This window comes from Capra hircus, chromosome 18 (assembly GCF_001704415.2).
Source record: "Capra hircus breed San Clemente chromosome 18, ASM170441v1, whole genome shotgun sequence".
NCBI classification, from domain to species: Eukaryota; Metazoa; Chordata; class Mammalia; order Artiodactyla; family Bovidae; genus Capra; species Capra hircus.
Window position 1 is genome coordinate 36,652,016 of NC_030825.1, and position 26,941 is coordinate 36,678,956.

The 26,941-nt window shown below is 52.5% G+C and overlaps 1 protein-coding gene across 1 annotated transcript; it reads left to right on the forward strand.

Moving 5' to 3' along the window:
• On the forward strand, window positions 629-26,084 carry PSKH1 (protein serine kinase H1). Its single transcript, XM_018062173.1, has 3 exons — window positions 629-758; window positions 11,142-12,168; window positions 23,815-26,084. The coding sequence occupies exons 2-3, from the start codon at window positions 11,212-11,214 to the stop codon at window positions 24,130-24,132; spliced, it is 1,275 nt and encodes a 424-aa protein (XP_017917662.1). The 5' UTR covers window positions 629-758; window positions 11,142-11,211; the 3' UTR covers window positions 24,133-26,084.

A 26,941-nucleotide genomic window follows, 5' to 3' on the forward strand; every position in this document is an offset into this window, starting at 1 on the left:
TTTCTGATCTCTACCCCCAGTTGGGTTGATTGTAAAGTAGATAATTCTAATCCTATAGAATCGTTAATGGTAACATTTTTTTTTCTTTAATCTACTTGCTTTGCAGGATATATCAATACTTAAATTCAGTCAAAATAACATTTAAAACGGACAAAAAAACTGTTACTCTGTAGTTGGCCCCAAACTAATTTCACCGATTCTCAAGTTAACTACTTCCAACTCCGCTGTGATGGAGGTCAAATTCAACACATCTGAGTGCCTGAATTTTAACGGCAGTTTAAAAAAGTATAATTTCTTAATTACATTTAGACCGATCCTTTGCGAAGTTCCAGAGACACTTCCAGAAACCTCTTAAAATGCACTACGTCCCCAACCTCGCACTATAATGCGCCCTCCACGTCAACCAGGATCTTGGAACTTTCCCCACACTACCCATGGTGCCTGCCCAAACCTAGGGTCGAGACACTTGGAGATACAGAGACACTCCCTCCGGGAAATGAGAACTACCCCGTACTTAAGACGTTGATTGGCAGGACAGGCTTGGAGCGCAACCAACCGCGTAGCCTGCTCTCCCGAGCCCGCCTCCGCCCCGCCCCGTGGGTGGCTGGGATTTGTTTTGGCGTCAAGCGCGCGCTATGATGACGCCACGACGCTGACGCCTGAGGATGGCGGCGGCGGTGGTGGCCGTGGCTATACCCGCGGCCCGGAGAGGGTCAGCACAGTCGCTCAGACGCCGAAGAGCCCGCCGCCCGCGCGAGGTGAGGCGGCCCAGCGCAGGGCGACGGCCCCATGGGCGGGAGGGGCTGACGAGCTGCAGCTCCGGTCGCTTTCTGGAGCACTGGGCCCATCCCTGCCCAGCTCGGAGCCCTCGGCCCATGCTCGAAGTCCTCGGCCCATGCCCGAAGTCCTCGGCCCATGCAGGTTGCGCCGGGGCCTACGGGACTGCGGAGCAGGCCAGGCTATGGCTGCTTGGGGGTCCCAGTGTCCACGGCTTAACTGGCTTTGAACATGCTGTTCTGCTGAGTAGCCTGTCTCAGGGCCAGGTGGACGTGGTCAGCTGACCTGCCTGCTGGCCAACCAGTCGGTGTTGGTCAGGGTGAACTAACCTGGTTGTCCTCACTGCCTTCTCGTGTCTGGCACCTACTCCACACCTCCTCCTTTGCGACTGAACGCCAGGGCTTGGGGACAGCTGATCGCTTCCTTATTCAGGCTGGGGAAGAGCACACCCAAGTCGAGCCGGGTCGCCTGCTTTGCAAACCAGTTATCCCTCTGCTTTTATAAGGGAAAATCCTGCTCCCCACGTTCACGCCCTCTCCTTGAAGCTGTGAAGTGCTAATTCCCACTTGAAAATCTGAATAAGTCCTTTCATTGCCTAAAACTGGCTTCTTGGTACCTACAGGATAAAGATCAAGCCTAAAGCAAGGCGTTCAGGTCTCTTCATAATCTGGTAGAGGCATAACCCTGAGGTCAACACCTGGGCCCTTCTGTCTCCTGTTTACAGTTTGGTGTTGGAAGTATGTGACTGTGCCCTTAACTTCATGTTTTAATACACTTTTGCCTTAGATATGCAATTTTTTCACTTTGCAGTTCTCTTCTTTCCCCCCACCAGTATGGAGATTTTACGTCTGTCCCTTAAAATCCACGTTAGATTTAATTTCCTTGGAAAAACCTCCCTTCACACGTAACTGTTGACTCCTCTGTGCTTCCGTTCATGTGACTACTTTTGGAGTTTATTGTGTTGTGTCATCTGATGGTTGGCCTGGGGACTGTGTCTTCCGCCTGCATCTCAGTGTCTGGCTCTGCTGGCATAGGAGCTAACTTGGCTGTGATAGGTTGCTGATTTAAGAATGCATGCAAATTCAGCTATGCCCCTGAGCACATATCAGGGGCCACAACCTGTGATGAGCACAGCAAGTGTGTATGTCCTGTTTGCACATGAACATTTATGCATGTGGTAGATGGTGTAGCCTTGGCAGCCTTGGTCTGAAGTCTCCTGGGGTGGTTTTTCACAATACAAATTCAAGAGTTTCATTCTCTGACATTTTTATTTAGGGTATCTGGAATCTGGTAGGAATCTGTATTTTAAAAAAACCAAAAACTCTCCATGTGGGACTTCCCTGGTGGTCCAGTGGCTAACTAACTAAGACTTTGCTCACAATACAGGGGGCCCGGTTTGATCCCTGGTCAGGGAACTAGATTCCTACATGCCACAACTAAGAGTTCACATGTTTCAGCTGAGAGTTCAAATTCTGTAACTAAAGATCCTGCATGCTGCAACGAAGATTGAAGATCCTGTGTGCCTCAACTAAGACTCTGTCGGCATAGCCAAAAAATATCTCAAAAAGCAAAAACCTCCTTAGATGACTTTACTGTTCTCCTTGGTTGAAGATCTTTGTCATCACACCAGGAAACGGTTGCATCTTTGTCCAGTGGGAAGGGCTAGCTGTGCCTTGTGGCACACGCAACTGTTGCAGTCTCATTGTATCTTGGAGATGCAGGAAGATTTGGTGGTTAGAAGTATGGGCTTTGGAGTAAGAAAAAATTAGGTTCATTTCTTGACTTTGATGATATCTTGAGGTTCTTTGAGTCCTAGTTTGCTCATCCCATCATAGGAGTGATCACACCTACTTTATGTGGTTGGAGAGAGGAGTGAGAGTGCATATAAGACGCTTGCTCAGTCGTGTCTGACTCTTTGCGACCCCTTGGACTGTAGCCTGCAAGACTCCTCTGTCCACAGTATTTCCCAGGCAAGAATACTGGAGAGTGGTTTGCCATTCCCTTCTCCAGGGGATCTTTCCAACCCAGGGATTGAACCCCGGTCTCCTGCACTGCAAGCATATTCTTTACCATCTGAGCCACCGGGGAAGCCCTTATATAAGATGCTTAGCACACTTGGAACTCAGGAAATGAAAGACACTGTCATTACTAATGGCTATTCTTCCCAGAGTTCATCCCTTATCAAAAGAGGATCTCATCTTAGTAAGCCTGTTTGCTCTTCAGATAGAGAATTGTGTAGGAAGCTACCTTATGTTATAAATTTCCTTGAGATAATTTCTAGTCATCCGGGAAAGCTTTGGCAAAACTGTGACTCTACTGAGGGCAGTTTCAGTTGGCTGTTCCCCTAGAAGACATTTGGATTGCTGACTCATTGGAGGGCGGGCTTGCTAACTCAGTACGTTGTCCAGGTCTAATTGCAGTTCCTAATAAGTTATATAAATGAGCTAAAGAAAGTGCAGCTTTCAGGAAACCTGTTTGCTTCTTACACTGACCTGAAGCTGCGCCTCACTTGGAATGGAATACTCTGAAGATACTGCTACTGCTAAGTCGCTTCAGTCGTGTCCGACTCTGTGCGATCCCATAGACGGCAGCACACCAGGCTCCCCCATCCCTGGGATTCTCCAGGCAAGAACACTGGAGTGGGTTGCCATTTCCTTCTCCAATGCATGAAAGTGAAAAGTGAAAGTGAAGTCGCCCAGTCGTGTCCGACTAGTAGCGACCCCATGGACTGCAGCCTACCAGGCTCCTCTGTCCATGGGATTTTCCAGGCAAGAGTACTGGAGTGGGGTGCCATTGCCTTCTCCGCTGAAGATACTAGTGTCTATGAAATTTGAATTAATACATACTAGGATTCCCTGTCACTCACAAGTTCATATTTAAACGAGTGAGACTTCGGTTTAGGCTTTTATTTTACTTAATAAATGTGAGCACTTTATGTGGGCAGCTTTGATCTTCAGTGCTTCCTAAGTGTGTGATATGAATTGGCTGTAGTTGTGCCTGACTATTGACCCTTAAGCTTTTAGACAGCTGAGAATAGCTCCATTGACCCGAAGCGCACAGAGAAGTATTTGAGAAGTACAGCGCTGAAAGAAAGGAAACAATTCTGCTTGTTGAGAGCTGGAGAGAGATTTATTTATTTGAACTTTCTTTTCTTCCAACAATCTTACTCAGTGAGTATTAAGCCAATTTGTGTTGGCTTGGTCATCACTGAGCTAATTCTTGGTACAGCCCTCTGTTGCCATGGCATCCCATGTGATGCTAAAGTAGAAAAATGTGCTGTTTTCATTTGTTGGAGGAAAATGATCACAAAGGGCCCCCTTCTAGTTTGCTGGCATGGAAGTGGCCTAGCAGGGTATCATAAGAGTAGTAAATCAGGGGACTCTTGATGTGGAACCATCTGTGCTGTAAGCTCCTTGAGAGCAGAGGTTATAACTGCCTTCTTTTTGTCCATCACAGCCCCTGGCAGCGTTCCTGGCCCTGAGCAGGAGCTCAGGAAATAATTGTGGGTTGAACTTTGGTATTTTGGAAGGAGACCCCCAGGTACATTGCCAGAGGCTGTATTTCTGATGATGGGATGGGCAGTTGGTGGGATGTCTCAGATGCAGTTGTGGGTCAGGATAAATGAGGACATGACAAACTTTAAAATTTTTCATCTCAGCCCTAAAGCAGAAGTCTCTGCTCACTAATTATTACCATGTAGAGCAGTGGTGCATAGGTGAAGTTTGATAAGCAATGGGGTCCTGAGTTAACTGTATTCCAAAAAGAAGGCGTAACTATTCTTATTATGAAACTGTTAAAAGTTAAAGCATTACGGAAGTGAATAATGAACTGTGTCTTTAGATGCAAACACTAGTCATTTTTAAAAAATAATTTGTGGTGTATTTGGTGTATATTCCTCCAGTTTTTTTCTCATGCATTGCCAGTCTATACATTTGTACAGTATGTTGTCTTTTCATTTTTCATTTCCTTTATGGTTTCCTTTGCTGGGCAAAAGCTTTTAAGTTTGATTAGGTCCAATTTGCTTATTTTTGCTTTTATTTCTGTTGCCTTGGGAAACTGATCTAAGAAAACATTGGTACAGTTTATATCAGAAAATGTATTGCCTATGTTCTCTTCTAGGAATTTTATGGTGTTTTGTCTCATATTTAAGTCTTTGAGCCATTCTGAGTTTATTTTTGTGTATGATGTGAGAGTCAGGGGTTTTTTTTATCTAAAGTAGTAGACTCTTGCCTGCTATCCTTACTTGCCTCCTGATGGTTAGAAGTGCTGTGTTCAGTTCAGTTCAGTTGCTCAGTTGTATCCGACTCTTTGAAACCCCAAGGACTGCAGCATGTCAGGCCTCCGCATCCATCACCAACTTTCAGCGCTTGCTCAGACTCATGTCCAGTGAGTCAGTGATGCCATCCAACCATCTCATCCTCTGTCGTCGCCTTCTCCACCTGCCTTCAGTCTTTCTCAGCATCAGGGTCTTTTCTAATGAGTCAGTTCTTCACATCAGGGGGCAAAGTATTGGAGTTTCAGCTTCAGCATCAGTTATTCCAACGAATATTCAGTACTGATCTCCTTCAGAATGGACTGGTTTGATCTCCTTGTAATCCAGGGGACTCTCAAGAGTCTTCTCCAAAACCACAGTTCAGAAGCATCAATTCTTCGGCGCTCAGCTTTCTTTATAGTCCAACTCTCACATCCATACATGACCACTGGAAAAACCATACCTTTGACTAGATGGACCTTTGTTGCTAAAGTAATGTCTCTGCTTTTTAATATGCTGTCTAGGTTGGTCATAGCTTTTCTTCCAAGGAACAAGTGTCTTTTAATTTCATGGCTGCAGTCACCATCTGCAGTGATTTTAGAGCTCAAGAAAATAAAGTCTGTCATGGTCTCCATTGTTTCCCCATCTATTTGCCAGGAAGTGATGGGACTGGATACCATGATCTTAGTTTTTTGAATGTTGAGTAAGTGCTGTGTTCAGTTCAGTCGCTAGGTTGTGTCCCGACTCTTTGTGACCCCATGAATCGCAGCACGCCAGGCCTCCCTGTCCATCACCATCTCCCGGAGTTCACTCAAACTCGTGTCCATCAAGTCCGTGATGCCATTCAGCCATCTCATCCTCTGTCGTCCCCTTCTCCTCCTGCCCCCAATCCCTCCCAGCATCAGAGTCTTTTCCAATGAGTCAACTCTTCGCATGAGGTGGCCAAAGTACTGGAGTTTCAGCTTTAGCATCATTCCTTCCAAAGAAATCCCAGGGCTGATCTCCTTCAGAATGGACTGGTTGGATCTCCTTGCAGTCCAAGGGACTCTCAAGAGTCTTCTTCAACACCGCAGTTCAGAAGCATCAATTCTTCGGCGCTCAGCTTTCTTCACAGTCCAACTCTAACATCCATACATGACCACTGGAAAAACCATAGCCTTGACTAGACAGACCTTTGTTGGCAAAGTACTGTCTCTGCTTTTGAATATGCTATCTAGGTTGGTCATAACTTTTCTTCCAAGGAGTAAGCGTCTTTTAATTTCATGGCTGCAGTCACCATCTGCAGTGATTTTGGAACCCCAAAAAATAAAGTCTGATGCTGTTCCCACCGTTTCCCATCTATTTCCCATGAAGTGATGGGACCAGCTGTCATGACCTTAGTTTTCTGAATATTGAGCTTTAAGCAGTTCCTTATTTCTGGGATTCCTGAGAGATAACTGCCTACTTCATTTTGATACCCTTTCAAAACACGAGAGCAGAATATAGCGATCTTTGCAGGCAAGAGGTTGCGAAGCTTTGCCATGGAGAACAATCTTACAAGGTGTTACTGAAGAGGGCTGGGTGTCTAGGGGCACTGGCCTGGGAGACATCTGCAGACTCCTGTGGCCAGGAAAACTTTCAGGATCCATCCTTGTCCCCTGCTGTGAGGCCCCTGAGCTCCCCACAGATGGGTCTGGCAGCTTATGGGCAAACTGCTTTGGAGTTCAGATAACAATCCGTAAGACCCAAACAGACCCAAGAGCCTCAGCTTCCTCTGTTGTTGAGGACATTTATACAGACGCCCAGCAATGGTGGCTCTGGTCTAACCGCCAGTGTGGCCTTTTCCTGCCACTTGAAAATTTCTGAGGTTCTGGAATTGTTGCCCTGCAGCCAAAAGAAATCTGAGAAACAGACCACCTTTTGCTCAGTGTTAACAAACACTGGCTGCCCTGAGTTCACCACTTTGTTGGGAGCCAGAGGGTTCTAGAAATCTGAGAAGTGTCCTCTTCCCTCAAGAGGCTGACAAGTCTGGTGATCTTGACTTGTTACATCTAGATCTAAACATAATCTAGAGCATAGCAGTGAGCAGCATGATCCAGGTCATGCCTGGAATGGAGGTTTCAGAAGACACGCCCCTCAGAAGAGATCCATGGTAAAGGTTCTTTGATTCACGAGCTGAGTGGTATGAGGAGGGATCACAGCCTTGACTTGGTGAGTCGGAGCTTGGCTGGGCCCCAGGCACTTCTGGAGTCTTTATGGTTTCGCAAAAGGAGCTCTGGATGGAGAACCAGACTTTGGTTTGGTGTCGGCCGTCACTCTCTGCGTGGCTTCGGTAAATTTCTGCCTTTCTGTCCTGTCACATCTGTAAGTGAGGACAGTAGTGCTGAGTGCGCACGCCTGCTGCTCACACTTACATTCTGTGAGCAGTCCTTTGACTCCAGCTCAGAGCTTCCCTTATGGCTCAGCTGGTAGAGAATCTGCCTGCAATGCCTACCTGGGTTTGGTCCCCAGGTTGGGAAGATCCCCTGGAGAAGGGAAAGTCTGCCCACTCCAGCATTCTGGGGTCACAAAGAGTCAGACACGGCTGAGCGACTTTCACTTCTCACTTTCAGAGTTGAAAGTGTGAAAACCGACTCTGCAAACATTGGTGTCTTGAGATGGAATAGTGACTTGTGAGAGCTGGTATAGTGTGCCCTTCCTGGGAGGTCACTTCCTGAGACTTTCTTCATTCACCGCCACCCTGGTCACTCTGCTGGGAACACATACATGAGAGCTAAGGACAGGAAAACTCTGCCCTGCTTCGCAGCAGGAATTTTGTGAGCCTCTTCTCTTGTGTTTGCCTTTTCATCTAACCACTGTGGAAAGAGAATTTAGCAGGTACGATTGAAGTGTGGAGCAGCTGTGATGATCTGGAGATCATCAGCAGTCCCCCTTCTCAGAATTGGCACCCTCTTTCCTCCACTCTCAGTGTGTGGCTGGGAAGGTGGAGTACCAGCATCAGCCTATCTTTGAAACGTTTCCAACTGGAACAAATGTGAGAGATATGATGTCCCAGAAAGGGAGAAGGAAAGTCAGAGAGGGATAATCCTTGACTGTGTTACTGCTGACTTGAGATCCCTGCTTAGCCTAATTTAAAGTGAAAAGTCAGGCCTTTTCTTTTGTAAACCTTAGTTTTTCTCATCAGGACCAGACTAGGTATGCACATTTAAACCGTAAGAGCCAGTGGGAATATCTGGAGACAGTTATTTTGTGGCTCTAGGGTTCTGCCTCCCCATTGGGAAGAAGTGACACTTGAGGAGCTGTGCTGGGGTCACCCATGCAGTTTTTCTTCTCTCTGAAGGGTGGTAGGTGTTGCTCAGCATGTGGTCTTAGGGATCTGGGCCTGTGTTCTGCCTCAGGAATCCTGGCCCAAGAGCTGTTTTGTTTTTTTTTCCTGAGCTGTCGCCCTTTACTGCATTCAGTCATGTATTTTCTCTGAAGAAAGAGATGAGTCTGCAGAATTCCAAAGTCCACAGTTTTTGTTGTGTTTGCCGCACCTTACAACTTCCCCCACCAGGGATTGAACCCGAGCCCCTGCAGTGGGAGTGCAGAGTCCCAATCATTGAACCACCAAGGAAGCCCCAAAGTCCAAAGTCCTAATCCTTGGCCTCGGAAAAAGAACTTGGTTTATAAATGCCTTTGTTTAAACCGTGATTTCCTAAGCTCCTATATGGGATCTCCTGGGCGTTGGAATGAGAAAAGCCTTGTGATGGTTGAGGACTCTTTTCTTCTGTGAGGAAAGATAATAAGTCTCATTCTGAGAGTCTTATTGACACACAGATTAAGACCTGAGCACTTAATCTTTGGTCTTTGTATCTGATGGGCTGATTGGTAATCTAGGTCTTGAGTATGTTTCCGAGATAAGCTTGTTTTTGGGGAAACTTGGCGGCATTGATCAGTCAGCACCATCTTGGACTCAGATCCCCCTCAGAGTCTCTGTGTGGGTGCTCTGTGGCCCTCGTGGTGCCCCAGCAAAGCCTCCCTGGGTCTCTCTCTGCCACCTTTCCTGAGATCTTTTGTGGGCTTTGAATGGGGCTGCAGATGGGGGTTGGTGTTGCCCCTGGGCAGTCACAGAGTCTCTGAACCTGACCAGCTCTTTTCAACCATTAGATTCTACATCCAGTCACCTCACTTCAAAACATCTGGAAGTGAACCCTTCCCACTGCTTCCCAAGCCTGTCCTTCCTGCTGCACTTCTCACCTTCTGCCCAGGATCCTGAGCGACAGACTGGAGTGCCATCCTTGTCTCCTTTTGACTCCTGTGTCCAGCCTCCAGTCCCTGTCAGTTCTCCTGCTGACCGCTCTCCGTTCCATCCCACGGTCTGGGCTGCTACCGTCCTTGCTGGCCCTTTCAGTCTACCTTGACCCTCCCCCAGTTCAGCTTTATATTTCTTTGGAAACACAGAATCACCTCTCCTTGTAAACCCTTTTGTAGTTTCCTGTCACCTCCCAGGAAGGTCCTGGCTCCTCACTGTGAGTTGAGCTGCTCTCCACAACCTAGTTCCCGCTGGCCTTCTAACACTTCAGTCCCCAGTCCTGTCTTCAGTCCTGTCTTCACACCGCCACACTGTCCCTTCCCAGGCACAGGGTGCCACTCTGGACCTTTGGTCTTTGAGTGTGTTATTCTCTCTGCCGGAAACAACACGCCCACCTTTCCTCACCTGACTCATTCTCATTTCAAATCCAGCATGGGGGTCACTCCTCCACGAAGCTTCCCCCAACCCCAGTGTCATTCTACATATGCCCCTGTTGTTTCTCAAGCCTAGAACTTACAACGAAAGTTTTGTTGAAATTCCCAGTTTTGATGTTTTGCTCTTCATTTGGACTATGAGTTTATTGACCATGCTTTGCCAGGTATTTCCCAAGTGTTAACCTACTTTGGGGTATGTTAAAATATAACCTGCATTGGACGTCTTATTCACTCTTGTATCCCTAGTAGATGTTCAGTAAACGCTTGATCTGAGTTGATCATTTTATCCCCAGTTCTGTATGTCCTCATGAACAGGACATTCTCAGCTTTTTTCTTTCACCCATGAGGCCCTCATGTAAGCTTTGAGAAGGGAAACTTGGATAGAAGCACCCTCTAGAAAGTGGTACTTTGGCACTTCAGCTTCTCCCAGGGCCCCACTAGCCACATGGTGTTAATAGTTGGAACATCTTTGTCTAGGAAACAAATGGGGAAGACTCCTGGATCCTCTTCCCACAGAAGCAAAGTGCACCGATCCACAGCTTCAGTCTCATCTGGATGAAGTTGTTAGTGTCCTTTCTGAGCTCAAGGTCTCCTCTGCTTCTTAAATGAAGCCCAGGCTAGTTTGGTGGCCCCCTGGTGGCAGCATGCTAAGGCTTGTGGTCCCTGTTTCACTGGGATTGATTTTATCCAGTGCTGGGACTTGTGTGGCATTTTAGCCACACAAGGAACAAAGTGTTCAACTACCTGGGTGAAGATGGTGTGTTAGCGAAGTAGTAGGCGCAGTCCAGGGCAGAGTGAAGGTAGGGCAGAGACCCAGGGCAGGGGGTGGTGGTTTGTTGTAGTGGGGTGGGGATCATTCCTTACAGAGGGCTTGGGGGGCCAGGAAAGTATCCATGAGGGAGGAAGCCTTGGGGAAAAGCAGCTTTCCTCGCCCTAGTGGGTGATAAGTGTTGGTGAACAGGCCTCCAACATGCCACACCCTTGTTTCAGAAAAGATGAGTCAGAGTAATAAGAGGAATGATTTTAACCTTTAAAAAACACAGGACTTCAACTGTGATAAGGGACCCAGGGAGAGTAGTGGGGAGGGTGGAGGCAGAGACAGCTGAGCCTGGTGCGTGTTCCTGCCCCTCTTTGAAGTTGAAGAGCAGCTTGAAAAGCAGACCCAGGGAGAGGTCCATCAAGACCATGGAACTCACACCCGGTCTTTCATCAGGGTCCTCCATGGTGTCTGGTCTCTGAGCACTCAGGGGCCAAAGCCATCCTCCTTTCCAGGGAACCATATTAGGGTCATGTCATCAGGCTAGGTTTATCCAGAGATGGAGGGGGAGGGAGTCAGGAGGATGGCTGGGGTCCTTTCAAAAGTGTCCCTGCTCTTGCTGAGTTGTCCTTTCTTCCATCTGTGTAGGTATAGACGGGGCACTGCCTGCAGAGCAGGTCCTGCCAGCCTCGCTAGAGAGGATGCCCCCGTGTCCGTGATGGGCTGTGGGACAAGCAAGGTCCTTCCCGAGCCGCCCAAGGATGTCCAGCTGGATCTGGTCAAGAAGGTGGAGCCCTTCAGTGGCACTAAGAGTGATGTGTACAAGCACTTCATCACAGAGGTGGACAGCGTTGGCCCTCTCAAAGGTGGGTTCCCAGCAGCCGGTCAGGGTACAAACCCCAGCCCTGGTGACCCCCCCACCGGCCACACAGAGCCTCCCTCAGAACCACCACGCAGGGCCAGGGTAGCTAAGTACAGGGCCAAGTTTGACCCCCGTGTGACAGCCAAATACGACATCAAAGCTCTGATCGGCCGAGGCAGCTTCAGCCGAGTGGTACGAGTGGAGCATCGGGCCACCCGGCAGCCCTACGCCATTAAGATGATCGAGACCAAGTACCGGGAGGGGCGGGAGGTGTGTGAGTCGGAGCTGCGCGTGCTGCGCCGGGTGCGCCACGCCAACATCATCCAGCTGGTGGAAGTGTTTGAGACTCAGGAGCGCGTGTACATGGTGATGGAGCTGGCCACTGGCGGAGAGCTCTTCGACCGCATCATTGCCAAGGGCTCTTTCACTGAGCGCGACGCCACTCGGGTGCTACAGATGGTATTGGATGGCGTCCGGTACCTGCACGCGCTGGGCATCACACACCGAGACCTCAAGCCGGAGAATCTGCTCTACTACCACCCTGGCACCGACTCCAAGATCATCATCACCGACTTCGGCCTGGCCAGTGCCCGCAAGAAGGGTGACGACTGCCTGATGAAGACCACCTGTGGCACACCTGAGTACATTGCCCCTGAGGTCTTGGTCCGCAAGCCCTACACCAACTCTGTCGACATGTGGGCACTGGGCGTCATTGCCTACATCCTGCTCAGTGGCACCATGCCTTTCGAGGATGACAACCGCACCCGGCTGTACCGGCAGATCCTCCGGGGCAAGTACAGTTATTCGGGGGAGGTGAGTCTTCCCCATCTCAGGGATGTTGGGGAGGGCACTGAGTGGGTGGGGGTTCCTATCAGGCAGCCTTTGATCAGGGTGGACTTGCCCTCAGGACCATGTTCGCGGGGCCAGGCAGATGACGTAAAAATAATGAAGTGAGACTAGTAGGGTATCTTAGTTTGGATTCCCCCAAAAGTGAGCCCTGAGACAAGGACTTGGGAGCAGATAGTTTAATTGGGATGCGATTTCAGTAAGCACAGGGTAAGAAGCGTGAGGCAGAAAGGGAGAAACACCGTGATGGGTACAAGGAGGAGTGGACAGCTGCTGTGACCCAGGAAACTCAGCTCCACTGGGGCCCCTGCGAATAATGATGTGGAACATGCTCAGAATCGTCCCACCGAAGGGCAGGAAAGAGGGTGGGTTGAGACTTCTTTGCTGAGGCTTTAAATCCCTGGCACTTCCAGGCTGTTCTGCATGTCAGCTAGTGGTAGAGAAAGTCCTCAGGTGAAGGAGGCAGAGAGGTTCAGGCGCTGGCAGTGGGAAGCTGTCAGCTGAGAGCACTGCCGCTGCAGGCGAGCCCAGAGGTGGGCCGAGAGACCGTGGAGCAGGGCGTTCCCCGCATCTGCTCCAGCGGCCTCGAGTGAGCCACTGACCGTGCCTTCTCTAATGGAACAGCTGCTTCTCATCTCAGCCCAATTTTGCCACAGAACAGGGAGGACTCCATGCACCCAGACAGTCCAGTTTATAAAAGAGAAGCCAGAAAATCTGATCTTAAAATGTTCAAGTATAATTTAAGCAGTACCTTGTGCTTAACCCAGCAGATGCTTACCTCCCAGCCTAAGTCAGCTGGGCGGCCTTCAGTCTTGTGTCTTTGGATCCACTGATAATCCTAATGCCTGACAAGATCTGTTAGGTTTCAGCACTGCTGGAAGCCGAAGGGAGTGCTGAAAGAGTAAGAACTAGTTGGTCCTCAGGCAGGGTGCTAACCGGGTAGGAGACAAGGCTCACCCCGGGAAATGTCGAGCACGGCAAGCTGGATAGAATGGTGCACTTGGGGAGGCTATGAAGAGAAGTATGTGGGGTGACTTTTATGTGGGAGGTGAGGTAAGCTTTGCTGATGACAGGATTCTGCCAAGGCAGGGGGGGGAGCCTGCAGAGTGCTCCCCACGGTGTTCCTCCCAGGCCTGCACTGCTGTTCTTGCCTCCCAGACAGCCCAGAGAGAGCAGAAGGGGCTCTGGGACTAGCCCCTTTCTGCAGCCCAGCTTTCCTCCCATGAATGTGCCTCCCTAGCCTCAACCGGTTGGGCCAGAGCAGCATTTCCTACAGGAGCCTCCCTGAAGCCTCTTGAAGGCAAAGAGCCCTCAGCGCTTGAGATCCTATGCCATCATCTTCCCTGACAGCTTCAGGCCATGGTCGTGGTCAGTCAGCGACTTCCCTCCTGTGGGCCTGGGGGCTGGCCTTCCCTGGGGGGGTTCCCCAGGTCATACTTCAGGGTGATGTGAGGAAGGGAGGGGAAACTGTCTTCTTCAACTCTGTGCTGACCACAGATGAAGGAGAAACGGTGACATTTTCTAGCTCTTCCCTAAAGTTTTTCACGTTTTCTTTCTTGTTGCAAATGGATTCAATAGAACAAACACCCACTGGCTGGGAAGCCCCAGCTATGATGGGGTGGTCACAGCAGACACCGCCCTGGTCACCCTCTGGGCCAGGTTTCATCACAGGTCAGAAGACCAGGAATCTACCTCACAGTGGCAGTGTTGTGCCAGGACCCTGCCTGGCTTGCCCTTGGAGCTCCATGTGGTGTAGCAAAGCTACAGAGGAAGGAGGTTTCCCAGGAGTTGCCAGCAAAGGAGAGACTTTCCAAAAGTCTGTAGGTTTGCCCAAGAGTTCCTGATTCTGGCAATTGTTGATCAGGCAGTTTATCTAATGGGAGCTTGCAGAGTCTTGCTAACTGGCTATTGATTACCTGAGGATGAGAGAATGACAAATGAACGGGGTGGGGATTGTGGGCACAGTCTGGGTCTCAAGTCTCTGCTGTCTGCTCCACTGCAGTCACGTGGCTTGAGTTGGGCTCCCAGTGTGAGGGGGGAACTACCCAGTCATTGGACCCCCTACTCTTCATCTGAAGCTGAAAACAGCTCCCAGTTCCAAAGGCAAATCCCTGGGCAGCCCTGGTGGCCCCTCTCTGTTCCCAGGAGCTTGGCTGACCCCAGGGCCAGGTTCCACCACCATGTGCAGAGAGCTCTGGGCTGGGAGGAGTTTGTCCGGGATGTTTGCTAGGAAAGCAGGCCTTATCGTTAGATCAGGCTCTGAGCTGGAGACCAGGCATCTTTCTGTCCTTGTCCCAGTGGACAAGAATGTCCATGCCTACCCATCAGTGCACTGGGGAAGACACAGAGAGACAGGAAGGCCTGTTCCCCACCCCCAGGAAACTTGAGATTGCCCAGGAGAAAGGACGAGGAATAGGAAGTGAGCACAGAATGGACCCTTGTTGGCAGGCATGTTCCAGCACAGGCCTGGCGGTCTGGAACATGGGCCGTGGGGCTCCCATCAGGTGGTGGGACTGGCCCCCCTTCTTAGCAATGGGCTCTGCCTCCATCCTCAGTAGCCACCTATCTTCTACTCTGTGATGGTCATTCACCCTTATGAAGGCATTCTGAATAAGAAGGTGTTTCTGAGTCAGAAAGACAGTCTTACAGGGGGGTTTCCATCTAGCTTCTTGTGCAAGTAAAGGCCTGCCCACTTTGAGCCCAGCAAGTCTGGGAGGTGTGCATCTCTCTTCTGACAGTAAGTCCTGTGGCACTTGGTGCCTTTCTAAGCGGCACCCTGCCCCCTTATAGTGGTTTCTCACGTGTACCGGCCCTCTCTGGTGTGCTCCTTTCTGTCCCTGAGCCCCTGTCAGACTCAGTGGTTTCTGTGGACCTGAATAGAGGACATCCTTCAGCAGGTGGGCTTTGAGAAGGTGGAAGCTCAGGGAAAGGGATGTTGCTGACTGTGCTCCAGAATAAACAGGAGATGATTGGGAGCAATAGAGCAGAGGTTGACAAGGCTGGGCCGGGCCTGTGTGTGTTGCTGGGAGCTCTGTAGTGCCAGGGATTCTTTGGAGATTCCAAGCATTAGGTGGGAGGGTGGCATCTGGGTTCTCCGTAGCAGGGAAATGCATCGGGAAGTGCTACAGGAGACTCACAGAGGAAGACCCACGGGGGGCTGGTGGAATAATCCCTGTTTGGAATGAGGGATCCTGGTGTCCTGGGGATGTTTGGGGCAGATCGGGGATTCCTGAGAGTGGGCCCCACATGGTACACATGAGCCGTAGTTAGGGAAGAGGAGTTGTGGGGCAGAACCCTCCTGTAGAGTTGCAGGAGGAGCATCATCTTATGAGGCATATCTAGAAGGGACTTCCAGCTGCCTTCTTACCTGGGCAGTGTGTCCAGCCCTGCTTTGACAGCCCTGTCTGGGGCCCAGCAGTGGAAGGAGGCACACAAGCGGGGCCTCCTTCATATCTGCCCCACAATGCTGACACTGTGGATGCTCCAGCCCCCAGCCGTGGTCCCATACTCCCTTCCATCCAGGTCCGAGACATGTGCTCCTTTCACTCCTCACACTAGGCTTTTGCTCAGGACTTTCCCTCTGTTCCGAGTGTCAACCTAAGGAGTTTGACCAGCTCTCAGTTACTCAGTTCAAAGATTGCTTCCATTAAAAATAGCGCCAACCCTTGCCATCGTGTAGCCTGCTGAGTACCAGGCACAGGGCTGAGGATGTTACACCCAGCACATCTAATCTCTACAATAGTCTTGTCAGTGGGTATAATCCCCTTGTTTTACAGATTAGTAAACTGAGGCTAGTGAGGAAGTAGCTTGTCCAGGGCCTCACAGAGGGTGGCAGGACTGGGATTTGAATCTAGGCCCTCTTGGCTTCAGAGTTCTTGGCCTTCCCAGACCCATAGTCTGCTTTCCCCAGCACATCACGCGTGCGTCAGCATGTTGCTGGAGTCTTCGTTTCCGCCCTCTCCCAGGCCGTCATCTGTGGACATCTCTTCCCTCCCAGGCCTGTAGGTTTCTGAGGACAGCATGTGTTTCAACACATGTGTTCACAGTGCTTTCTCCAGCTTCTCTCGAGGGCAGCACCAGTGGTTGTCAGTGATGCCCTGGGCAAGGACCCAAACGTGACTGTCAGGCAGACGAGGTCGCACCTGCTACCTGGAATGTTCTTTTCTGGGGCTGGACCCCAGGAAGAAGTGGGGCACCTCTTGGAGATACAGTTAGGAGGTTGTTGGCCAAACCTGCCCAGAAGCAAATGCAAGAATCTTGGGAGAACAGAGAGTTCTGGGAAGGAGAAGGCTGTGGCAGGTGATTTTGAGGGGAGAAATCTGAATTTTTGTCCCGTGTCTGGAGGTACTGGAGTGGAGAGGGCCAAGCTGGGGTCATGTTGGCCAAATATGAGGAAGGCCTGTGTGAGTCTGAGAGCAGGTTGAAGACACAGTCACCTTGAAGGAGCTTCCTCTCATAGGAGGCCCCAGGAGATCTGATGCAGCTGCTGCTAAAGGAGTGACGCAGAAGGTGAATCACCATCTGTAGGCCATACTAGAGGGCTGTTGTGGTCCCACCAACTTGGAGATGCTGTGATTCACTTGACATGAAATGTAACATTGTGGGCCTGATGTCATTACTTTTGTCAAGAGTTCTATTCCTAGAGGCAGGATGGATGAAGAGGTTCTTGTGGGACTGATGAGAGTTAGGCCATCAGCAGCTTTGCTGTCTGCCACATTTAGCAGCTGTTAATTGTCAACCTCCTCTGCTTGGGCAGTCTGTGAGCTGTGGGCGGGCCCAGGTGACAGCACCAGGAACAGGTGGGCTTGGGCAAAGCTCCTCCCAGAGCCTTGCTTAGGAGAGTGAGTGCTGCCAGGCAGGGGCCTGAACCCCGATGGGAGAGGAAGCCCGCCTGCCACTCCCTGGGGCATTGTGTTTGTGAGGGGCTGGCTCTCCAGGGGGCTGTCTCTGGACTGCAGGCTGACCATCCATCCATTTGGGCCAAGAGACACCTGCTCAGGGCCGGCGAGTTGCACCCTGTGGTTGTTCTGAGAGCCCTGCAGTAGGGTGAGTGCCTGGAGCCAGAGTGGACGTTTATGAGACCATCCCAGCTCGCCGCTGCATCTCATAGTAACTGAGACACGTGCCATTCTCCCCTGGGATGTCAAAGATAAAATGAGATGGGGAGCGTGTGGTGTGTCCTGGTGCTCTCCAGACGAAGGGGGCCAGAGCCTGTGGGGCTGCTCATGCAGCCTGCTTCACATGCTCCGACAGGGAGCTGCCAGGGGAGCAGGGTAGGGCCTTGCCTGGGAGCTGTAGGGAGGGCGGCCAGGGGCCATGGGACTGGCGATTTGACGTTACAGGCAGCAGAGCAGAATGCAAGGAGGCAGGTGGCGGATTTCCAGGCTTGTGCTTGGATTCTACTAGATGCCTTTAATTGCCTTGTGTTCCCGCTGTCCATGTGGGTAGGGGCTCATGTGTGCCGCTGGGCCACCACTGGCTCCGTGGAGCCCTGCTGTCTTCTCTGCTGCTGTTGCCTTGGTTACACACTCACCTCCTGTGCTGGCAGAAGCAAATGCCCATCTCCCCACATTGTTGCACTAAGCCAGTTTAGCCAAAATACTCTACGCACCTACAGCACCTTGTTACCCCAAGGTCCTTTCATCACTACTGTTTCCCAACCCCTGCCAAGGTCTCTTCAACAAAGGGATTTATCGTGGGTTGTGTTTGGAGCAGCTTCTGGTGCTGCATCCATCCCCTCCCTCTCCTGCTCTTCCCATTGTCTGTCTCTGCTGCAGAGCTCTGCTGTTTCACAGGCCCTGTTGTTTCTAGGCCCTTGAGTTTCTCTGGGAGCTGCTGGGGCGGTTGCTCCCACATTCTGACCTCTTTAAATCTGCTGTGACCTCCCACACTCATCCCCCAGCCACCCCCACCGAGGTGGTTAATGATGACCTGATCCAACCACCCCGCACGGCCGCACCTCTCCAAGCACTCCTTCTTCAGAGGTTCCTGTCTTCCAGTGTGAGGATGACACCCAGACCTGAGCTTTGCTCCAGGGGGGCCCTGAGTCACCTCATCTCTTCACTCCTGCCTGCGCACGCAGACCAAGTGCCTGCCCTCTGCTGAATCATTTGCACCCAGGGTTGCAGAGACACAGGCCTCTGGGGACAGAGGCCATGGTACGGATGACATGCTGACAGCCACCAGGATTCAAACTCCCTCAGAAATTATTAGAATGGTAGGAAGTTTTACAAAAAAACAAATGCCAGGGGGGCCCTTGGAAATCACTTCACTTCAGCAGTGGAGATAGAGGAGACCATTATGCAGCTGGCTCTGAAATCCAGAACCTTTTAGGGGCTGTTCCAGGACACTGGTAAAAGCAGACATCACTTGGCCACTGACACAGGTTGTCAACATCCTCGATTCCAAGGCCAGCACGCAGCACCCTTCCTCACTCTTGACTTGCGCCCCGTCGCCCCTCTGTCCCTGTCCTCACACTGCGGACTCTGGGCAGGGACACGTGGGGGCGCAGATTTCATGTCGTTACTCATCTCAAGTTTAGAACACAGCTTTGGTAACCTTTAAGTTATCACGCCTTTTCTCATTTTATTTTTATCTTCGAGATTCTCTGCCTCTTTTAAAAACTCTGTTATCGTCCTTCTTTTTCTCCTGTCAGACTCCTTCCCTCAACATCTTTCTCTGCTGCTCAGGTCCCCCTACCCACATCCCACCCCAGCGTGGTGAGTTCTCTCTAGCTGGAAGTCCAGACACCAGGGTGTGAGTGTCTTGCTCAGAGGAGGAGGGTGCAGGCTCTATCGCCACACAGTGTCTAATTCTGCCGATTTTTTCAAAAGACTTTTCCTCATGGCCCACGTCAAAGTGTGCTCTCCTTGTCATATTAACAGTTCCACTCTCGTGAGAAAGCCTGAAGGTCCACTTCCCAGAATTCCCTCTGTGCCCTTTTGCCTGCTCTCATTCAGGCTCGCATCACTCCAGGAAGGGGACCTCTGAGGCCAGCAGTGCTGGAGCTGAAAACACGTCTTGAGACAAAGCTGAGGGAAGAATTGAGTCATGGCAGCGAAGCTCAGGCTTCTCCCTTCTTCCCCCAGCAGCTGTTTGCTGGGCCTTCGTCCTCTGCCAGGGAACCTTACCCAGAGTCGTCATGGGCTGGAAAAGAACCCGTGGAGGTCAGAACATCAACACAGCTTAAGTGTCAGAGGTTCTGCTTCTGTTCCTCACATGCAGCCAAATGGGAAAAAAGATGGGGAGCCATCTTCTTAGAACCCAGGCTTCAAAAACACTTAGCATTCATTCAGTTCCTCCATTTTAAAAGTGAGGAGGCTGTGATTTCTCCATGGTGAGCAGACAAGTTGGACCTAGGATGCAGGTCACGGGCATTCCAGCCCATCATTTAAGTCTGTCACCCAGATGCCATCCCAAAGAGACACTGGACCTCTTTCTCCCCTTGCTTGAGAGTGGTCAGACCCACTTACTGGAGGGAATCTCGGGTGAGCCCCGTGAGCTGGACCTGCTGCCAAAAGGAAGCATCTTCCTCCTCCCTCTGCAGCCAAGAGAGCTGGTTCATCCTTGTTCTCATGCTTTAGCCCTTGGACTTAGCTACTTGGTTGTAGTTCTGGTAACATCCTTGCTGGGCCCTGGTGATGGTAGAGCTGGAGCGAGTAAGTGAAACTGGGGCGGGAGGAAGTGCAGCCTCTTAGCCGGAGTGGAAGCCCTTTCAGGTCTGGTGCCCCCTCCAAAGGGAGAGTCAGATTCTGCTGCTGAGCGTCACCAGGAGGGAGCGGTTCTACAGAAGCAGGGCCATGAAGAGGGGTGAAGTTGCTAAGGGGGTGCTCATGTGTGAGGTCCTCTCTCCACCCTGTTGGTTTCTGTGCTGTTACAATATCGGGAATTGCAGGGACTTGGGGGGTTGGAGTGTAAGGAGGAGGGTGGCTGGTTGGCTGGTCAGAAACAGGGCAGAGGTGATGCTCTTCTTCCTACAGCCTCTCCTTGTCGTCCTCGGGGCCGGGCCCCTCGCCTGCACAGCTCATGAGAGTCTGGACAGAAGCATGGGTGCTGTCACCCGGAGGACTGCAGCTGTCCTCTGGTCCCACAGCAGAGGGAGCCTGGAGCGACTGGTGCCAAGGCAGGCTGACACTGTGATGTTCCCTTCCATGCCTCTGCCAGCCCAGAAATGGCTGAAAGCTTCTGGGAGATTGGCCAGTGGTACTGGCCTATCCCTTCTGCCACCCACCTGAGGCCCGTATGTGTCCTTGATCTGGCCCCAAGTATACTGAGGCAAGAGTTCCATCCTTTACCCACAGCCAGCAGTTAGAGCTGTGGAAACTAGAGGGCAGGACGGGTTGCCCTTTTTCTGTTTCTCGTTTTGACTGTACCATGCGGCCATACAGGATTTTAGTTCCCTGACCAGGGATCAGACCCGCGCCCCTTTCTGCTGGACTGCCAAGGAATTCCCATCTCGTTCCTTTTCTTTATCCTCACTTGGCTGCATGTGAGGAACAGAATGCTACCTGGCTGGTCAGTCAGATGCTGCCAGACATGCTCATGTGGCTGCAGAGGCCCGAGCATGTTGGGGAGGCAAGTGGGTTGGTCTGCAGGTGTTGATCACTTTCTTAGGAGGTGCTGAGTTTGACTTGGCTAGAAGCGTGGCCAGGTGTGGGTGTGGGAAGCCTTTCCTTTCCTTTGTGAGCCCTGTTGGACACTTCAGTGGGACTCCAAGGGGTCACTCTCTGGAGGTCAGCATAAGTCCCTGCCCCGCTGTCAGGGGGCCTGGCTTGGGGACCACCTTTCTGTATTGGGCCTGTTTGGCTTCCCACTGCAAAGTCCCTCTGTTTGAGGGTTAGGCTGGGTGCCACTGCACAATCTGGCTCTCAGGACGGGATAACGCGAGTCACATTGCCTTAAGGGACCCATCTGGCTCAGCTGCTCACAGCTCTTCAAAGATTGGGGGTGGGGGGCACTGCCAGCAAGGGTGTGCTGGCCCTCAGACTAATGAGCTCATCGGTATTCCTCACAGTGCTGTCCGAACACAGTAATTGGAGAGGCGAGCGCCTGGGGGGAGGAGGAGGGGCCGATCAATTGGGCTCACTTGGGTGCTAACGGCAACAAGCAGCAGGAGGTGATGCCTGGTGTGAGCTGTGTCACTTTGGAGATGAAGATGCTTAAGCCCCCAGTACGGGTCTGGGGAGAGGTGCCTCTGAGACCGCCCTGGACTGGTCCGGAGCTGCAGGGGGCCTTGGTTTGCCAGGGTGTGGATCTGAAGTGGGGGTGCCTCCCATCCGTCCATGTTCAGGCTCCTGACTTGTTTGTTCTGTCATTTGAGGAGGAGCTGCCTCTCTTCTGGCTTGACTGGACCAAGGGCCAGGGGCAGAGTCCATGCCCCAGCCCTGTTTGGCCAGCCTACGCTGCAGCCCTGTCTTGGAGCTGTCCCACCAGCAGGCCAGCCTGAGTGGCAGCGTGCTCCCCAGTGATTTTTCCTTTTCTTGGAGACCATAAAAGGGCAGCACAAGCCCAGGTATTCCCATGACCCAGCCGTTCCAGCTCCGGGTTTGCTTTGTCCATCTGTGCTGCTTTATGCCTTCATTTTTCTCGCTCTCACATGAGTGACGGGGGTGCAGATGGTCTGGGGTCTAGTTTGGCTGGCCCCTCACAGTGGTTGCTTGTGTTCAGGTGGCAGCAGCACGCCCCGGGCTTTCTGGCACTGTGAGCCTGGAGCTGCTTGGCAGCTGTCCAGTCCAGTCCCCCTGCATGTCGGCCTCAGTATCAGAGCCCCGAGCTACACAGGCCCGCCTGCAGGGAAACTGGACCAGGCTGCCGGTGTGGGCGGGCTGTTGCTCCCTGCTCTCCCTCACTGCTCTTAGCACAGGACTTAGGGTCCCTAACTGCCCGCCTCCTGGAGGCCAGTAGCTCCCCAGGAATCACTGGGAGCTGGCCCATTGGTGAGGAGGACCCTAGTACGTAGCTGTTTAGAAACGTGGGCTTTCAGTCACTTTCTTCCAGTTTGGCTCAGTAGAAGTTGATTTGAGATTTGCTTTCCAAAGGGCAAGTAATGATAACAACTCCACGTTGTCCTATCCTGTCTTCAGGACTCCAGATGGGTCTTTTCTTTGTCTCCTACCCCTCCCCACCCACTGCTCCCCTGCCCCCTATCAGTACATCAGCATCAGTGGGGAAGGGCTTGGGGAAGAGTTGGAGCTCAGAGAAGCCAGAAGCAGGGTGGTGATGGTGTGTAAGAGTTTCTGCTGGGTGGACATGCAGCCACCCCCAGTGTGGGCTCTCAGACTTTCCTGAGTCCCTTGGTGTATGTGTTCAGGGGTTCCTTAAGGTGAAGAGCACCATGGGGTAGACCAGGCAGACCACCCTCTCACCTCACAGAAAGGAGGGTGATGGTCTCCCTTACCTCCCAACCAAGCCGTCTGGAACAGGCTCAGCAAAAGTCCAAGCCACCTACCCTTTGGAGAGTGTCAGACCCCGTGCCAGAGTGCTCCCAAGAGAGGCAGGGACTCAGAGCAGTGCTGCATGCACCCTCCTTCAGCAGAGTAACTTGAGGGCCTGGGCCATGTCCTAGAAGCAGCTGCAGGAGAGAGTACCCATCAGGTGCCATGCATGGGTTGTTTACTCACTGAGTCTCTCTCTGCTGAGTGCCTCCTTTATACCCAGCAATAGGCACTGATGACTAGCTGAGCATGGTCTAATGAGCACAGTAAACTTGAAATTGTTGGAATAATTGTTTAGACTTGGGGCTAAGAGGGAGTATGAGCAAATGTCTTTTAACCTGAGAACTGGGGATTCAGCCAGGTGAAGGGTTGTGCAGGCTGAGACCTGGAGACAGACAGCTGCTTGGTGTGTAGCTGTGATGAGGCAGCCACACACCACGAGGGTGCATGTAGCTGAGCAGGCTTTGTGCTGAGGAAAGAATACACTAAGATGAGGCTGGTACAGGACACTGCCAGGAGTGCTGTGTGACTTAGGGAAGTCATGCAGACATGAGAAGTACCCCTGAGAAGGGTCCCAGTCCTTGCTGGGCTCCTGCGATCCCCCTGCCCTCCCATCAGGTGAAGAAATCTAGTTGCCTTGAATTTTTCCCTCTTCTCTCCATGGCTGAGAGGCTGAGGCTGATGCAGAGAATGCGGTGTTCATTTTGGCCACTCTTTCAGTTGGAGAGAGGACGGGCCCTCTCTGTAAGGACTAAGAAGTGGCCTGGAATGGGGTGTCTGGGGATGTGAGCTTAAGTGCAGCTTAAGATGTGGTGGAAGATTTGGTCATTCTCATTAGATCCCCCTGAGTTGCACTGTCCTAGGGTAGGATGGGTGGTCTTGACTGGGGCTACCTCCTTGAACTAGGCTTTGAGTCCAGGGCACCTTAGAAGTTTGTTCCTTGGGGAGGGGTGAGTCCTTCTCCTGTCACACTCCATGTCACCTGGAGAGTAGCCTCTGCTCAGCACTGGGTGGGAAGGGGAGGCTCAGAATGATCTACATGGGAGGAGCGGGACATTGCCTCTCTGGGGGGCAAGCGCAGGGCTGCTGGACAGGTCTTGAGTGCTGTGTGGGTGACATCTTCGTCCTGGGGAGGGCAGTGATTAGTGTGCTCGCTCTAATGCTTGTCCTTGGTCTCTAGCCCTGGCCCAGTGTGTCCAACCTGGCCAAGGACTTCATTGACCGCCTACTGACGGTGGACCCTGGCGCCCGTATGACTGCACTGCAGGCCCTGAGGCATCCATGGGTGGTGAGCATGGCAGCCTCTTCGTCTATGAAGAATCTGCACCGCTCCATCTCCCAGAACCTCCTCAAACGTGCCTCCTCACGCTGCCAGAGCACTAAATCTGCCCAGTCCACGCGGTCCAGCCGTTCAACACGCTCCAACAAGTCCCGCCGAGTGCGGGAGCGAGAGCTGCGGGAGCTCAACCTGCGCTACCAGCAGCAGTACAACGGCTGAGCTGCCAGCGGGATGCAGACATGGCGGGCCCCAGCCGGGGCACACACTGCTGGGCCCAGCGGCCTCTCTAGAGATAGACCTGCATGGTCCAGGGTAGGTGAATGGCCCTAGCCCCTTCTCTGTGCCTGCAGCGCCCCCATCTTCACTCTGGGCCTCAACCTGGTGCGACAGAGCGGAGGGAGTCCTGGGCCCTATGAGCCCCGAACCTGATTTGGCACAGATGCTCCTCTCGGTGGACAAGTGCTCTGGTATATATTGGGGGAAGGGCGGGACTTGGCCTTCAGTCTCACCTCTTTCTTGGCTCTCCCCCAGACCAAAGGGGCATGCACTGCCAGCTAGAGGGTATCCTGTGGTCTCAGGACTCTTTGGGACAGTTACTTCTGGAACTCCCCTTTCCTCTACCAAGCCTTCCTCCCTAACCCCCTGCCCCCATGTTTCATGGCATCCTGACCCCCATGATTATGCTCTAGTGAGAGGCCCAGGTAGGCCCATAACTTGTGCCTTGGCTGGACTTTCAGCCCCTGGCTAAGTCTAAACAGTCTTCCACCTCCCAGCCCAAATCTGTCTTCCTTCCCGGTGTCCCCAGGGACCCCTCCTGGCCCCAGAACTTGCCAGGATCTCTCATGGGAAGGCCGTGGAGTGGCCCTTGGCCCTCTGGACTGTGTGGCTGCGTTGGTAGCAGGCTTGCTCCAGGCTCCAGCCTCTGGCCATGAGGGTTCCCGCCACCAGTCCACCATCCTCAGTGCCTTCTTTGCAGAGCCTCCTATCACCTCACTCTCTCCCTTGGATGCCCGTTCTTTCTATTCCCCAGGTGCCTCCTTCCCAACTGTGGGGGGTTAAAAGGAGCCCCACTGCTGCTACCTGGGGGATGGGGCACCTGGGTCAAAGCAAAGGACGGGGGCTTCTGAGGGAGAGCCCCATCCGGATTCCAGCATCAGCCCTGGTTCCAACCTTGGTGCTGCCGGTTGTTGCCTCACTTCAGGCGCTGCTCTTCCCTCCTTTGCAGCTGCACAAAGGCGCCATCTAGTGTCGGGCACTCGTATGGACAGCCTAGGAATGCCCACTGTGCTCTCCTTTTATCCTCCAAGAGGAAGTGGGAAGGAAGGAAGGTCCTGGGACTGCTCAACTGTCTCCCTTTCTGCTGAGCTTCTGTTGCAGCTCCCCCCTGGAACTTAGCCATACTGTGTGACCTGCCTCTGAACCCTGAATGCGTGGGGGCACTGCCCTCCTCACGGTGGCCTTGCTTGGTCCACCCTGTCCCTGCTTCTTTTCACAGCATTACCTTTCCATTCTGGGCCCCACTGAATCTCCGTCTGGAGGGAGCCCCATGAGAGGTGGGTGAAATTGGATGACTGCTTTCCCAGAGGTCTGAGCAAGACCATCCCCCGTCAGTCTTGTGCCTCCCCTCCACCACAGATGGGGGCTGGAGTCCAAGCCCTCTCCCTCCACAGCTGCTCTCTGCAGGTGGGGAGGAGCCAGGGCCCAGCTTTAGCTTTAGCTGGACTGCGGGTCCCCTGCCAGTGGGGAGGGTTTGGCTCTCAGTTCCTTATGGTGGGTTCCCTTGGGCCAGGCCCTCAACTTTTTGCATGTGCCACCTTCAGTGGGCACCACGCCCAAAGAGACCACTCTGGGCCACATCACCTGTGCCTTGTACACCCGCTCCTCTGTCTCCAGTGCTCCTTGCACGAGGCAGTGGCAAGCCCAAGTCCCCTGTCCTCAGAATTCCCCCCACTTCCCCGGGTGCCTCTGGGGATTTATTTCCCCTTGGCCAGGATGCACCTGGTCCTGAGAGTAGGACCGAGGAAGTTTGGAGACTTGGGCCTTTGTGACGCCATGGACTGTGGATGGAGAATGTGCAGTTATTTATTTTGTGTACTCAGTCTGTAAAGGTATCCTCTGTACTCAATAAACAGGCTGCCTTCCCCAGGGAAAGCTGCCGCTTCATTCTGACAGCCCGGCCTCCTTGCTGGGGACCAAGGGGTTGCCCAGGAGGTGGGGATGGGGAACTCAGCCCAGACGCAGCTAGTCTAGCAGGTTCTTGACTCCTCAGCATGTGTTGGGCCAGAGGACAGAGTTCACTTGGGGAGTGGGACCCCCAGAAGCCTCTCCTTTTTCCTGAACCAGGAAGACAGAATAGACAGCAGGACTGGGAGTATTTATTAGACCCCAGCGGAGCCTGTGTGGGCTCAGTTGTAGGCTGTGGCCTGATTGACCCAGGTACCAAACCTGCTGAAGGAGTGTACATGGCAGGCGCGAGCACACTGCAGTCCCTGGTGCCCCAGGAGACCATATCAGTGAGCACCCATGTGTTCCCCTTCTGGCAGACAAGCAGGCCTCCAGAGTCACCCTGGCGGAAGGAGAGGGGAGAAGTCTGCATGCAGGTGGGAGTACCACAGGAAAGTGCCGAGGACAGGACGGGGCCAGTGCTCACCTGGCGCAAGGAGGCCCCTGCACAGATTGTGGAGCTGGTGAGCATGAGCCCTGGTACTGCTGACACTGTCTCTCGGTGAGCAGGGCAGAGCTGGCTGCCGCAGGTGTGCCCGAGTCACACTGCCTGTGGGCCGGGCGGGGCTGCTTATGCCCCACATGGCTTGCCCCTACCCTTCCCTTCCACCCAGATCTTTGACCCAAGTTCCTACCCACACCACTGAGGCACCCAGCCATGTGAGGAAGCCGGGAAAACTGGTGAGGTGCACATTGTGTACTGGGCTGGAGAGGAGAGTGTCAGTAATATGAGATCATTGTTCATGGTGGTGGGATTCCAGGAAGGGTGCCTGTGAAGCCAGGAAGGGGCCGTGCAGGATGGGCG

Coding starts and splice junctions, on each gene's coding strand:
- PSKH1 (XM_018062173.1), top strand. CDS start 11,212: ATGGGCTGTGGGACAAGCAAGGTCCTTCCCGAGCCGCCCAAGGATGTC. Junction 12,169..23,814: donor AGTACAGTTATTCGGGGGAG/GTGAGTCTTCCC, acceptor CTTGGTCTCTAG/CCCTGGCCCAGTGTGTCCAA.